This window comes from Cottoperca gobio, chromosome 23 (genome assembly GCF_900634415.1).
Source record: "Cottoperca gobio chromosome 23, fCotGob3.1, whole genome shotgun sequence".
NCBI classification, from domain to species: Eukaryota; Metazoa; Chordata; class Actinopteri; order Perciformes; family Bovichtidae; genus Cottoperca; species Cottoperca gobio.
The window spans coordinates 3,340,476-3,354,938 of NC_041377.1; the positions used below are offsets into that span (position 1 = coordinate 3,340,476).

The 14,463-nt window shown below is 43.7% G+C and overlaps 1 protein-coding gene across 1 annotated transcript in view; it reads right to left on the reverse strand.

Annotated features, from left to right (window-relative positions):
- anks1b (ankyrin repeat and sterile alpha motif domain containing 1B) overlaps positions 1–14,463 on the reverse strand; it is a 139,234-nt gene that overhangs the window by 19,302 nt on the left and 105,469 nt on the right. The window contains 2 exon segments of the mRNA XM_029462474.1: positions 8,650–8,802; positions 9,833–9,931. Coding sequence (XP_029318334.1) covers positions 8,650–8,802; positions 9,833–9,931 — 252 coding nt within the window.

The window sequence follows — 14,463 nt, forward strand, 5'->3', positions numbered from 1 at the left end:
CACACACACACACACACATTGAGGGGGGTGGAGGGCTGGAGGTAAACCAGCGACCACTGGTTGCCTAGCAACCAGAGAGCGGAGGGGAGTTGCAGCTACGAGGTAATGTGGTTAAAATGATGTCCAACAGGGACCAATAGGAAGGCGTGTTTCGGTGCCAACAGAGCAGGCAGCCAATGAGAGCAGGCCGTTAAAATGTGCCCGCCTACATGGAGACAGATATATCTCCATTAATAGCAAGAGAACTGTAAGTATGACTGGAAGCAAAGGCGGCGTGTGTGTGTGTGTGTGTGTGTGTGTGTGTGTGTGTGTGTGTGTGTGTGTGTGCGCCCGTGTGTATGCAAACCAAATGCTGCAGGATCAAGGTTGAAACAAGATCTCTCAAAGCTTTTCTTCTGCGCATACACACACAACCACTCTTTTGCCACACACACAGAGGAGCTCATGAATTGAATTGCCAATATGATGAGAGAGGAAATGGTGTAAGATATTTTTCTGGGTTAATAAATACTTCAAAGCCCCAAGAGGGAACCGATTTTCACACTGCAGAGGAGCACACGCTCTCCTAATGCACCGGGCCGTGTGAACATCCATGCACGTGTGTGTGTGTGTGTTAATGAGTACAATACTATCTGGGTATGGGCGCTTCAAACTGTTTAAAGTATTAAAATGTAAAGAAGGTTTACAGAACCACAAGATAAGATAAATTAAAGATGCAATTTGTTGATTAAATTAGGTTTTTTACCAAGTGTTTGCAGCCCTGTAACGCGTGAAGTGACGTTTACGTTGTTGTTGCTGTACGGTACAGCAGCGCTCGCATACAACAGCTGATCGTGGTCAGAGTCAGTGAGATGTGGAACATACAGCACATGTACTATTTGTGGTGGAAGAAAAGACACACTCAGGTTAAGAGGAAGCTTGAAGCAGCCATATGTGCATCTGTGAACGAAACCATGCTGTGTATGCCTCTATGAGTCCCGGTGAGCGCTGGGAACATCTTAAATTGAGCAGAGTAACAGTTGAATATTTGTGCACTAATGCATTTCTGAATCAATCCACATCAGAGCAGCCAAATACTACAAGCAGCCAATAGTGAGGTCAAAGTGTGGCGCTATAGATAAAGCGAGATGCCATGTCCTTCTTGTTTTGAGGTCATTCATGTCACTGATGTTGATACACACAGCCGTACTAAGCCTCAGCCATCTTACTTCTTCTGATGTGTAGAATTTAAACCCTGAGCATCAATGCTTTACAGTCTTTGTCCATTAAATGTCTCAGCATCATCCATCATGCTGTGGTTCCTCTGGGCGGCCTCCTGACTAATGCCGGTCACTGAAGGGGAATCTATTGCTGTGACTCGCCGTCGTGACGATTCGATGAACAGGAGGGCAGGATTGTGATTGATCGACCGGCGTCAGAGGTAAAAAAAAAAGCATCTGGCACGATTTCCAACTCAATCTTTCTTTCTGTTCTTCAACAGCCAGGACAAAAACTTCTCCTCCCGTCGTCCTGCTGGGACCTGTCTCGTTCGCTCCCTCTATTCACCTCCCACAACGTCCTCACTTGCTTTCCTTTTCAGTCTTGCACTCTAAGCGCTGCCTTGTTTCCCTTCGTCGTCGTTAGAATACAAGTCCAAACAGGATAGAAAATATTAATTCATCGTAGGGTCTGTTTGACTCTTGGATTTTGGGAAACTTAAGATAAAGTTAGGAAGTGGAGGTACAGCTATTCTTTCATTTCAATTCAAACAGACATGAGGTCTGTCATCGTATGACCGTGGATTAGCCTTGTGCTTATGAAGGTTTACAGTTAATCGCACAGATTTCACTTCTTCTAAGAGCTGAAACCTAATTTGGGATTTAACTTCCCTTTTAGAAAGTCGTCTGACACGTGCAAATATGAAACCGTGGTCCAATTACTGGCACAAAATGAGTTTATGTTCAAGAACAACACAAATACTTTGCGTACCAGTACACAAAAGGGGTCCCATAAGCATACATGTACAGGGAACGAGATACGACTTGCTGTCGTGTTATAACACTACAGGAATAATATACTTAAGTGTTATCAAAGCATGGATGCTTCATTGCATCAACACTGAGCTCATTCTCTCAGGTGGCTCCAGGACTGACTCCTACACACCAGAAACATTTATCTCCAACTCCTGCACACGCAGTCACACAGCCAGTAAATTAGCCGAGTCAGCAGTGTAGATTGTTTTTTTAAATCACCTCAGCATCACCGCGCATTAAAAGATGTATAAATAAAAGAGCATACGAAGAACAATGGCTTAACATCGTATCCCTTCTTTCTTGTTTCTTCATCACTCGGTCCCTGTCCTGTGTGTCAGCAGCGGTACCTACCTCTCCTCAAAGCTGGACTTATTCCAAAGGAAAGGTTGAAGAGTGTTCTTCTCCTTCTGTGTTTCTCACACTCGTCCCTTCTTGCTCTTTGCTGTTGCTTTCTTGCCGTCCAAGACAAGTGTGTGTCTTCCTTCTCTTCTTCTGTCTTCAGCCACGCTTTCTTAGCTTTACTCCTCTCGCCTCTTCACCACCAGCTTTCGTCTCCCTTTCTCTCACTCGCACTCTGCAGATTTCCAGCGCTCACCAACTCCTCCTCTTTCTTCAGCTTGCGGCAGCCAGACTACATCTCCTACATGTCTCTGCCTGAGCGTTCTCCCTCTCTCTGCACTCACTCTCTCTCTCTCTCTCTCTCTCTCTCCCTCTCTCTGCACTCACACTCTCTCTCTCTCTCTCTCTCTCTCTCTACCCAGTTTACATTCCCCCTCCCCCTCCTCTCCATCTCGTTACTATGGAGACGCTGGGCCGTACGGAGACAAGCTCATGCTGGTTCACCAGGAGTGTAAATGTGTTTGTTCGTGTGCAGCCTTGAGTTGAGACAGTTCAACAATAACGGTGTCGTCCTCACAATATCACTTCAAAGTGAAATTCTAAAACACAAAGTGCTCGCAGAAATATCTTTCCCCTACTTTAAAGTTCCCGTTTCAACACGCAACATGAACCCAAACAACAAATTCTTTCTACGAAATGAGATTCTGGAAGAATTCTCCCTGGGAATCGTCTCTCCTCACGTTATTATGCACCTTTGAAATGCTATCAAAGAAGCACATATTGTCTAACGCAGCTGCCCGTCGTTTGTAACCACGATCACACCGAGAGGTTGTTGTTTTCTTGGATCATTCTGGAGTTTGATTCCCATCCAAGCCTTGGAAGCGCTCCAACTGTAAGTCACCTCACGTTGTGTTTGTAGAAAGGTAACGGGAACTTCTGGACCCCAAACTAAAGGTGTTCTGCTTTGTTATTAGTTATTTGTGCAGATGCAGACAAGTTTAGCTCAGAGCGGAGGAACTCCCCTTTTATCTGATCCTAATGACTCTTTTGCAATGTTCCTTTAGTCCTCGTGTAATAATGTATGAAAACAACCAAAATATCCATATCTGGGTAAAATATTAAACATATATGAAGTCTAAATCACTTTGGTGTCCATCAACAGAGCACAGGTCACTCCTGCTCGTGTGTTTACATGTTTGGTGCACTATACTAAACGTGTGCATGAGAGCGTATATTTGCATGTGTGTCACTGCAAAGTGTCACATGAATGAAATCCAACCCACAACGTTCGACGTCGTCATTCTGCCTATTTCCGTCTTTTACAAGTCTACTTATGTGATGCTGTAGGAGACAAAGATAGTGCATGACTCATCCTTATTGCCTCCTCTCTGAGAAACACCATTGAACAACCGTACTATAGATTTCAATTCAGTAAATATACCTTTAAAGTTTAAATCAAGTTTCAACTTTAGTTGTAATATCATGTACCAAAGCATCATTATCAAGTCATATCACGCTAATGCTTTCATTAACCATGAAACAAACTTTAAACTAATTAAAATACAAAACATAATCTCCATTAGTAAACATAGATCCTGAGCTCCTGCAGAGTTAACGAGTGAGGATGATGATTGTGATGCAGCAGACCAGCGGCTCCAGCTCCGCAGGTTCAGGGTGCGCTCAGGGGGTCACACACATTATCTCCCGATACCTCCCACACTATCTCCGGCACGGCGAGCGCTACAACGGGAAGTGCAAACGCCAAATAAGGCAGCAGGAGAGCGATATCGGCAGGCAGGGACGGGTGAAGTACACTGCAGTCCTGAGGCAAATACACCCACACCGAAGCTACTACTCACTGCTCTGTACACAAATACTGTACGTGTACCGAGTCCTCGCACATTTCAACACGTATGAAAACCTTCAGCACAAATGTGATACAAGTGTGTGACATAACATGCATACCTCTCAAATGTAAACACCCTTTCTGGTGTGAAAACTGTAAACTAACTAAGTGAAGTGTGTGTGTGTGTGTGTGTGTGTGTGTGCAGGTCTTATTGTATGATATATAGGCTTTAATCCTGCAGTGAATGCAGGAACCATCTGGCGTTGGGATGTGAGACAATCTGTCCTTTTGGAGAGGTGACAAAGAAGGTGATAAGCACAGGAACATGTCTCACACACACACACACACGCACACACAAAGTATTTGGAAAAAGCAATCCAGTACACACACACGCACACATTTCATTTATACCAAGTGCACATATCGCTAGTCTCTATGGTAACTAGTAGCCGTCATGGCAACGGAGTACAAGCAGTAGAAGAAAGGCTGAACTCTTATGACTGTCCTCAATTTATTTTGGACCCCTCGTACATTTACACGCACACACACACACACACACACACACACACACACACACACACACACACGCGCAGTTAGTCATTTGAGGTTTTCAGAACACATTCCCAGGTTTGAGAGTGAATACCTCTTGAAATGACATGTTGTAATAATAGTGGGGAATGCAGGGATAAGTCAGGACCTGTTGGTGAATCACTCTCTCTCACACACACACACACACACACACACACACACACACACACACACACACACACACACAAGAAGAAGCATGATGATCGGTACAGTGGTGAAAAGTAACATTCACTCAAGTACAATATTTAGGCTCTTGCACTTTGAGCATTTCTATCTTATGCTACATTATACTTCTACTTCACTACATTTGAGAGGGACGCGCTGTAGATCTGACCACGTATATCTTTCATTTCGATACTTTAACTCGACGTTGTTGCTGATATCCACATACTTTTGAATGCCACCAGTAAGTAAATAGATGAATAGCTATAGAAGTGTCCTTAGTTTTACTCAAGGTGCTTGTGATTTGACACTTATTTAGCCCAAAACAGCTATTTCTATCGGTTCATTTTATGTATAAACTGTCTTAATTCTGACATATCACAGTTATTTTTCATATAGCATGATCAGCAACCTTTACTACACACAGGAGTGTTAACACATGGGAGCGCTACATGCTGCTGTGAGTAAACTCGTGGGTTAAAAGACTTTCTGAACAAAATGATGTTTTCCAATCTTTGCTTCTTTCTTGCGTAATACTGAAGTTTCTCCTTCTCATACCTCCAAAACGTTCATAGACATGCGACTCATCGAAAGCGCCGCAATGACACGTTGCCTTAAGAGTCACAACGACGAAAGGTTGGAATCCATTGATCCAAAGCAACAAGAAAGACTTCATTTAATCTCCGAGGGCCAATCAAATGCTTCACATTTACAGCACTGTACACAGGTAACCAAGGACACACAAAATATACACATTTGAAGGCACCCTCTTCCATGATGCCAGGGTCCACTCATCTAGAACGGCTCCTTCGAGGACCAGAAACTATCTGCACGTCACCGTCGCGAAGGTGGCTTTCAAAAAACGAAATCCATTTCTAATTGCGTCGCTTTGGGCTCTCTGAGGAATCACTTGAAATGAGAGCAATTTGCAGCCTTGACGCAGTTGTTTTGTACTTTCTTTGCCTCCAGACGAGGTGGTCTGAGCGAACTGAGAGGCAGCAGCACCACCGTGTGGACGTATACGTGTCTGCAGCTCACTGCACTGCAGGGAAATGAATATGTATATGAAATTCATTAGTTTGGGTTCAAAGCATCTTAAATAGCGGCTCCCTAAAGACGTTTAAAAACTGCTGCCACACACACACACACACACACACACACACACACACAGCGCTGCATTCACAATATTCTCACATGAAAGAATGCAAGAAAATACTTATTTGGACAGACTTGTTTAATTACTTTAACATTGAGTGGTAATGTAAATGCTCACTTGTTAATTGGCTGTCAATCAAGGCAGCACTGTAGCTGAAGACACATTAGTTTAATGTTAGCATAATGTAAAAAAAATCCAATTAGAAGCAGTATATGCACACTCACAGCACTCATCCATTTTTTATAATGACTTCTTATTCATAATTAATATAAATTGAATAATTTATGATAAAGATAGAAAGTCTCATTTTAATTGGACTTTTAAATCCCTCTATATTATAAAATGCTTTCTTTCTTAAGTGTCACAACTGACGCATGAATAATTGTAAATACTTTGATTATACTAACTGTAATTATGTACACATTATTCTACGATGTTCAACTCATGTCGGAATAGTTCCTTTGGCAATAAAACAAGATTAAAGGATCATTTTGGATTTATTACAAGTCTTACTTTTGGGCATAATATCTCTGGGACGGGCCGAGAAGCACGATCATGCAGGTTTTTAGACAAGCTGTGTTCTAAAAAGCCATGACGCATTACAGTACCTTCAAATAAAGTGTAAAGTAGATCAGTGATATTTCACGGGAAGATTGTGCACCACACTAAACTACAGTAGAACAGAACTGTAGAGGTCAAAGTTGAACCGAGTCTAGTACGAGCGCACCTGCTCTCTGTCCGACAGGCGCAGGATTAAAAGGTGCTCTTCTAATCCCACAGCAGCAGGACTGCACATATTATGAGCCCAGTCAAAGGACACACACACACACACACACACACACCCCACTTGTATCCCTTTATATCCCTCTGCTCCAACAACGCTAAACAGTCCTCCCTTGTCTCCACAGCATCTGTTGCCCCCAGCGATCATCTGGTGATTACATTAAAGCTGCAGACAGATTCTATTTTAAGACACATTGTCCTCTTTTCTCTCTCTTACATCTATATATATATTCCCCCCCCTCTGTCAGGTACAGCGGTGACCTCTCCAGCACCCCAGAGTCTACTTCAGTGGCAGTGTGCTGCTGCAGTGGCACACACACACACACACACACACAATATTTTTCTGTAGTATGCTGTAGTTTTGGTGGGTTGCTCTGGTAGTCCGTGGTAACTAGGTAATGATCGCAATTAAATGTAATTAATTCTTAGTAATGGATGGTATAATTATATATTTCAGGAAAGGACCCATAAAGTGTTACCAAGTCAAGTTCTTCCAAACCAAACTACATATTGTTGTCTAAAGTACATCCCAGTACTTATTGTGTACTTGTGTAGCCTCTAGTGGCTTCACTCTGTACTGCAGTGCAGCTTCACTCGTATGTGCATTCTTCATACAGACACATTCCTTATGCTACACATGTTAATGACATGCACACCCAGGTCTAAAGAGAGGACTTTAAGGGAATGTAGTATAAATGTTTCATATTCAAACTTTTCAAACTTAAGGCTCCTCTGTTCTCCACAGCAGACAGAAGATGTGCGTTTCAAAAATGGACATGCATAAACACAAAAGCATGTATTAACACTTTCTCCATCTCACATATGCATCCAGAAACACATACGCATACACTCACACACACACACACACTAGCGCAGCGTGTGGGCGGTATCCCCAGCGCTGTGAAACATCTTGCATCCCACATGCTTATATAACTCCCTCTCCACCTCCTCCAGCTGATCACTTATCACTTTATCCTCCACTGGGAAAGAGAAACACCCCTCCTCTCCTCTGTCTGTCGTTGAAAGAAGCCCGGCGGGCGCCCTCTGCAATCCAGCATGATTTTGTTACACTCGGAGCATCAAAGGAGCACATCATGAGATCTGGCTGCAGCAAATCCCATCTCTGCTGAAGGTTTTATTTAAACCTGCACTACTTGTGACAACATAAAAGCTCAAATGTCAAAGCTTGTTATCGTCCACCATTACTGATATTCACAGGAAGACAGAATTCAATCAAGGGACAGTCTGCTCGCTCTTTATTCATGCAAATATTAAAGCACAGACTTCTACAGCAAGATGAAGAGCTATGATGACAAGAAGTAAAATAGAGCATAAGTTTGTGCAGTAATGTTGTGATATAACCTCCTTCCTGTTCGCATTCTTAGAACGCATTGCACAGTAATTGGAAGAAATGCCTCACGGGCATTGTGCACACTCGGTATGGCCTCTGCAGCTTTCCCACTGAGGGAACCTTCACATCGACTTGTTTCAGATAAAGCTTGTGCGTCTGCAGATGTATTGGACTCTAGTGCAATTTATTGAGCAGGAGAAACAAACTGACCCTGTCAGGTGAGAGATGAGGACAGAACGCAACAAGCATTCAGCCTCACAAAGCCGCAGCTGCGCCACTGCCCTTAATATATATATATATACACATGTTCTCATGAGGTTTGTTGGCAACAAGAAACAATTCTCCAACCCCGTCCTTTAAAAATGTTCAGGACAGGACGGAGAAGTAGGAAGCGACAATAACTGTGACTCACATTGATGAGCTCGATCTCCCAGATCTTCTTGACCAGCTCCATGGAGGTGTAACCGTTGATGAGGAACGACTTGGTGTAGTCGCCGAGCTCCAACGACTCCAACCACTCTGCCACCGACGTGGGGTTGTTGCCATCGTAACCGATCGGTCGCACCTTCAGTACGGACAGACAAAGGGATCTATTCAACTTCTGCGCTTGAAAGTTTCTATTACTTTCCTGCACATATGGTTCACTCCCTTCGACCCGGAGCGCCGTAGCTTCGAACAGCTTGTGAGCTCCGTACAAACGCTACATTACAGCCTACATACCTATTTCTTATATAACAGTACAGCGGATTAAATTCTATTTAAACTATATTAGACAGCTGCACTTCATTCTGCTGCAGCAGCCTCTCATTTCGACGGGGAGATCATTAAAGATGTATTCTATATGACCTCCCCCCTCAGCACAGCTTTATCATTTACGCTCAATTAAAATCATGTTCTTCTTATATACAAGTAAACACAAGCCTAACTTTTGATTGGACACCAACAGCAGGCGTTTGTGCCTTCAGATACTTTGTGAGTGCAGCTCATTATTCAATCACAGTAAAAACATCTTCAGAGAGTAAGCATCCCACATCCGTCTGTGAGGGGAGAGAAAAGTTCTAACTTTTCATTTTACAGTGTTTGGGGGGGGGGGGGGGGGGATGAGAAGAGAAAAGTGCTGACTGGAGATCAAAGTTTTCAGGGGTGTGTGTGTGTGTGTATGAAACCTGCTCATCTCTGAGCTCAGAGTCTCTCTTTTGCAGACTCCTTTTCCCAGCTCTCACTCCAGCTCCACGCCTTTGATCTCACACACACACACACACACACACACACACACACACACACACACACACACACACACACACACACACACCTTCCTATAAGTCTGTGAGTATTTGTTGTGATATGTGTAGTTTGAATACTGTGATCTCCAGTAACATTCAGTAGCTTGGTGCATTTCTCCCTGAATCCCCCGACTCTTTGGCATGAATTCTCCAGAACATGGCGAGAGAACCCGAACCACCCACAGTGAGAGTTACATCACATGGAAGCACAGATGAAGCAGGATATTTCCTGACTTTTATACCCAACAAAACGTAATGGCTGCAGCCACAAATGTATCCTTTGCATTATGTTTCATAAGCAGCAGTGCTGACCCGGGGCAGCAGCCGTATGGCCTGCAGGAGGCGCTGTCTGTGGGCCGAGTTGAGGATCCCAATCTCCAGCAGGTCCTGGTCCTCCACCACATTGCTGCCCTGCAGAATAACAAAACAACAGCTAAGGTTAGCATTTATGCAGCCGTTTCCCAAGCAACAATCAAGCATCAGTGTCTGCAAGTGTTAAGCATGGCTCGACACAGAGATGTTTACGGGCAGCGTTAATGTAAACACATCCGCTACAACCAGTAGACGGCAGGTGGGATTCTCTTATGTAAGACTAACAAACCCACAAAGAAGCCTGTATGGGTATCATGCACAGTTTCACCTTTAATTAATCCAATGGGAAACATTTAGACCTTTCAGTCTTCCCCCCCCCCTCCAGAGAGAGTCTTCATGCAGACAGATAATTAGAGGAAAAGCGCAATGCATGGAGGGAAGAGATGCATGTATATGGAGACAGCTGCAGCGTGTAGAAAGTCCAACTCAGCCAGAAATATAGATTCTGACAGAAAGGGAGAAGTAAAGCAAGGTAATCACCTCACACACGCACACACACACGCACACACACACGCACACACACACGTAGGATTGAAGGACCCGTCATTCCTTCCACATCTCCCTTCTGTCAAACTAATAACAGTGATAAACATCCAAGAGACGTGGAAAATAAAGCAGCTATCTGCTTTTTCCCTCGCTCTACTTTACTTCTGACCAGACGCCGACTCTGGGGACCGCAGCACCCTCGAAAAGGACATTGTGATACGATGCTGGGACATTTTAATTCTAGGTAAGAGACAGCTTTCTTCAGTTTTCACTGCAGTACCCTGAAGAACAATCTCTGTTCAGGTACACTCCACACTCTGGAACCTGAAGGCAGCAGCAGCATCTGATTGGTCTCTTCCTGTGGCTAAACTTATTCCTTCCACTTTCTCCTCACCAACCTGTACGCTTGTGCAGTTCATAGATCAGCTCCCAGGCGGATTAATCGAGCCCAGAGCAAAGGCGGCGTTGGATTTACCATGCTACAACTTCACAGCAGAGTAATGACTCTCAAAGGATCCTGATAGAAGTAAGCAGAGTTATTCTATCTAACCTATTGTGTATGATTTACTTCCAGAACACCTGGTAGAACTGGTACGAACACCAACGATCTCTTGGGCTGATATTGATATTCAGAGATGGTAGTGGAGGACATTATCTGCGCCAACAGGCATCATACTCGGCCTACTGTATCTTTTCTCTCTTCTGTTGCTTTCTCCAAGTGGTTTGCCGCTCTCCATTGCTCTGCTGTCCAAGAACTCGTCCTCTTTTCTCACTATTGTGTTGCCGCTCTCTTACTTACTATTCAAACCATCTGTTCTCGGTCCTCACTTGCACTTTTAGTCCTTAAATTAAATGAATGTTGGTTTTCGTTACGTTACGAGTGCCTTAAGGTTCTCCTGGTGGCAGTTTAATATTCATAATAGAATAATACATTCCTTTATGAGGAGGATTAGAGGCGCCATCTTTGAACAAAATATGGATATTGACAATATTTCATTTCACCAGCCTCGCAGCTGCTCTTATCAACACAGCGCGACATCGTGCTTTCTCTCTTCTGCTATCCATGTAGTGCTGCGCCATGTAAAACCTAACCCCTCTCTACCTTCGTCTTCACCAATCGGCTTTTATAATTCATTTTGCTGCCTGAAACCAAGTTAAAAGGCATCCTGATAAAAGAGCTTTTACTCTCAGCATTTGTTTGTCACACAATCAAAGCATCAGTTTACGAGACGCTTACGAGAGTTCCTCTCTGAAGTGAGCGATAACAAACCGTGCTTCGTCTTATCATATCCACTATCAACCTCGTTCCCTTTCTTCCTTCCACTTCTATATTCTGCTCACATTTCTAAGCGTCTGGGCTGCCATGTTTAGTGAGGTGTGTGTGCGTGTGTTTGATGGTTAACAGGGACAGAGACGACTAAGCAATTGGGTCTTAGCTACAGACTAAGATCCGCCGTTAAGTGGCTCTGAACAAGCAATAACTTGAGACGCTGCTTTCAATCACATGCAATCCTTTTTCATTCGCATCGTATCCATGAGACAGCAAAGTTAGCACCTACCTGGTGGCATTTAGCAACTAAAACAGTTAATATAGAGAGATCATTTCGCTCTTCAAAGCTGCAATAATCAATGTTTTTATATGAAAAATGGGTAAAACTATAGAAAGTGACTGCTTTTCCCCAAATGTGTAAAGAGAGTCAGTCGAAGCATCCATTAAACAGACTTTACCCTGACAGCTCCCTAGTGATTCCGATTGAGTGTGAAAATCAATATGTTTACAGCTTGTTGCGTTGCCCCCAGGTGGCCAAGAAAGTCAACTTATGGAATAAAGTTAATAGTGTTTTATTGAAGTGTTCCTTCAGCACCAAGCACTGTTCTCCGCTGGCCTTGTTCAGGAAGCCAAAGTGCAAGACGAGGCACTTTGTTTCAATCTTGACTGGCTGTGGGTCAAAGTGTGCTGTGATGCAGTCGCCCACGATAACAGATCTCTCTACGAGTCCACTTTCTTCACGTCTTCATACCTTCCTGTACGGTACACGGTGCCTCTTCACTACCGCAGCGCTGACACAGATCAGAATCCAGTTCAAACTCATTTACAAACCCATCAACTCTGCGGATGAACTTGAACTTGGCTCTGAAAGCAAAAAGAAAGCTTAAACCTTCTGATGCACTTTGACTTGTTTCAGTTTGCCATTAACCAGGATTTCCCCAACACCGAGCGGCGCTGAAATGAATTTGACCCGAACCCTCTCTCCTTGAAGAATCCACAGCCAAAGGAGCGCTGCAAATACCAACGTAATCCCTGAAGCCTGCGCCCCAACTGCATCAATATCAATCTGTGGGAGAGTTCTCCTAAGGTCGGAAAACATTCACTGTCTTGCTGTTTAATCAACAGACACCGACCCGGAGAGAGGCCCAGTCACCAAAGGACTTTGAAGTCACCATGATGATTGTAAGGCTGTTTCATCTTCAGCTCTTCTCAATATTAATTGCATTTCAGAGGAGATGACTGAACTATTGAGAAACATTTTAAGACAAGAGGGGGTGAGGCCAGAAGAGCAGAACATCCCCGAGTCTCTTAGAAGTGCTGCCAAAAACTCTAGGCGACTACAAACTAGGTGCTAATGAGAGTCAAATAATGTTTGCGTACTGATATGATGGCATGTAGGCCTATACGTGTAAGAGGAAGGGGTATAAGTGACAGGAGGGGGTTCACCCGGGGACATTACCGAAGAGAAAGATACTGCTTATCGTAAACAATCACACAGCTGCTGCAAAGATGCTTACGCCAACTCATTCATAAATACAAGAAATTCAAATTAAAGAAAGACTGAGCCAACATTTGGAAGAAGAGATCCATGCCAATACTTCGAGAGGTTGTATGGATCTGCCCAGTGACTTGTGTTAATATGAGCACGGGTTACATTAGGAGTAATCTGAGCAGTTTGTCAGCTCTTTGTTTTGCTTTTATGCAGCTGTACTGTTGTTGTTTTCAGATTCTTGTATGCTACCTGCCAGCACCAGACATCAAGCGGACTCATTTACTGACTGGCTGATCAACACTGTGAAGCATTTAGCAGCTGGAGAGCCAGATATTTTAAGTTTTATGTTTTCGTCTCGTTTGGTCAGCAGAGTTACGGAAAAACTATTCAAGTGTCATGAAACTTGTTGGGAGGGTGTCGCATGGGCCAAGGAAGAACATTTAGACGCTGGAGCGGATCAGCAGCACAGGGCTGATACTGTATTCTTTTGCTAACATTGTGAGATTTGTGTTGCCTTCATGTGATGTTGGAATAATTGGAAAAAGGAGTGCCTGACTGGGAAAATATTTTTGAAATGGCATAAAGAATAAGGAAGGTGGAGAGGATAATAATAATAATAATAATAATAAATTGTATTTGTAAAGCGCCTTTCAAAGCTAAAAGCAATCTCAAGGCGCTGGCCCAGGACACTGGTGAGGTTTGTATGTTTGTGTGTTCGTAGCGGTCTTGAACTGGTTAATATGGAACAATTATAATTAGTCACCGCAGACACCTGAAATGTTTAAATATAGTCGAGCAAAACAGTGTCCTCTCCCCCCCCACACACACACACACACACACACACACACACACACACATGCTTCACACAATTAGTGGCAACTTTCCATCTGCCCCAAAAGCAATTAATCAGAGTTAAAGACTTAATGATGCTTGTAAAGTGTTGCCAAAAAAACATACGGGTGCACACTGAGCACGTGAGGGACAAACACACAAAGAATGAAACGGAGGCTCTGTGATTTCATCCTGTTGCCAGGGTAACCGAAGGAAAGAGATGCAGGTCACGCTGAGTGGACCTGCACACACACACACATAGAGAAGTACATATACAAATGTCTTGTAGGTTGACGTCATGTCAGGACAGGACACTTAACTGATGAAGTCAAATTGTTATGATTGTAAAGTAGCCGTCTTCTCTAAAAGGATCTTTTAGCACTTCGCTTTTAAAACCCTTTGGGGGAAACCCCCCCTAAAAAGTTGCTAATTTCCCCCAACAGCGTCCATCTGCAACTCCAGATGAACTCCTCCAGTCAGCATCCCTCTGCT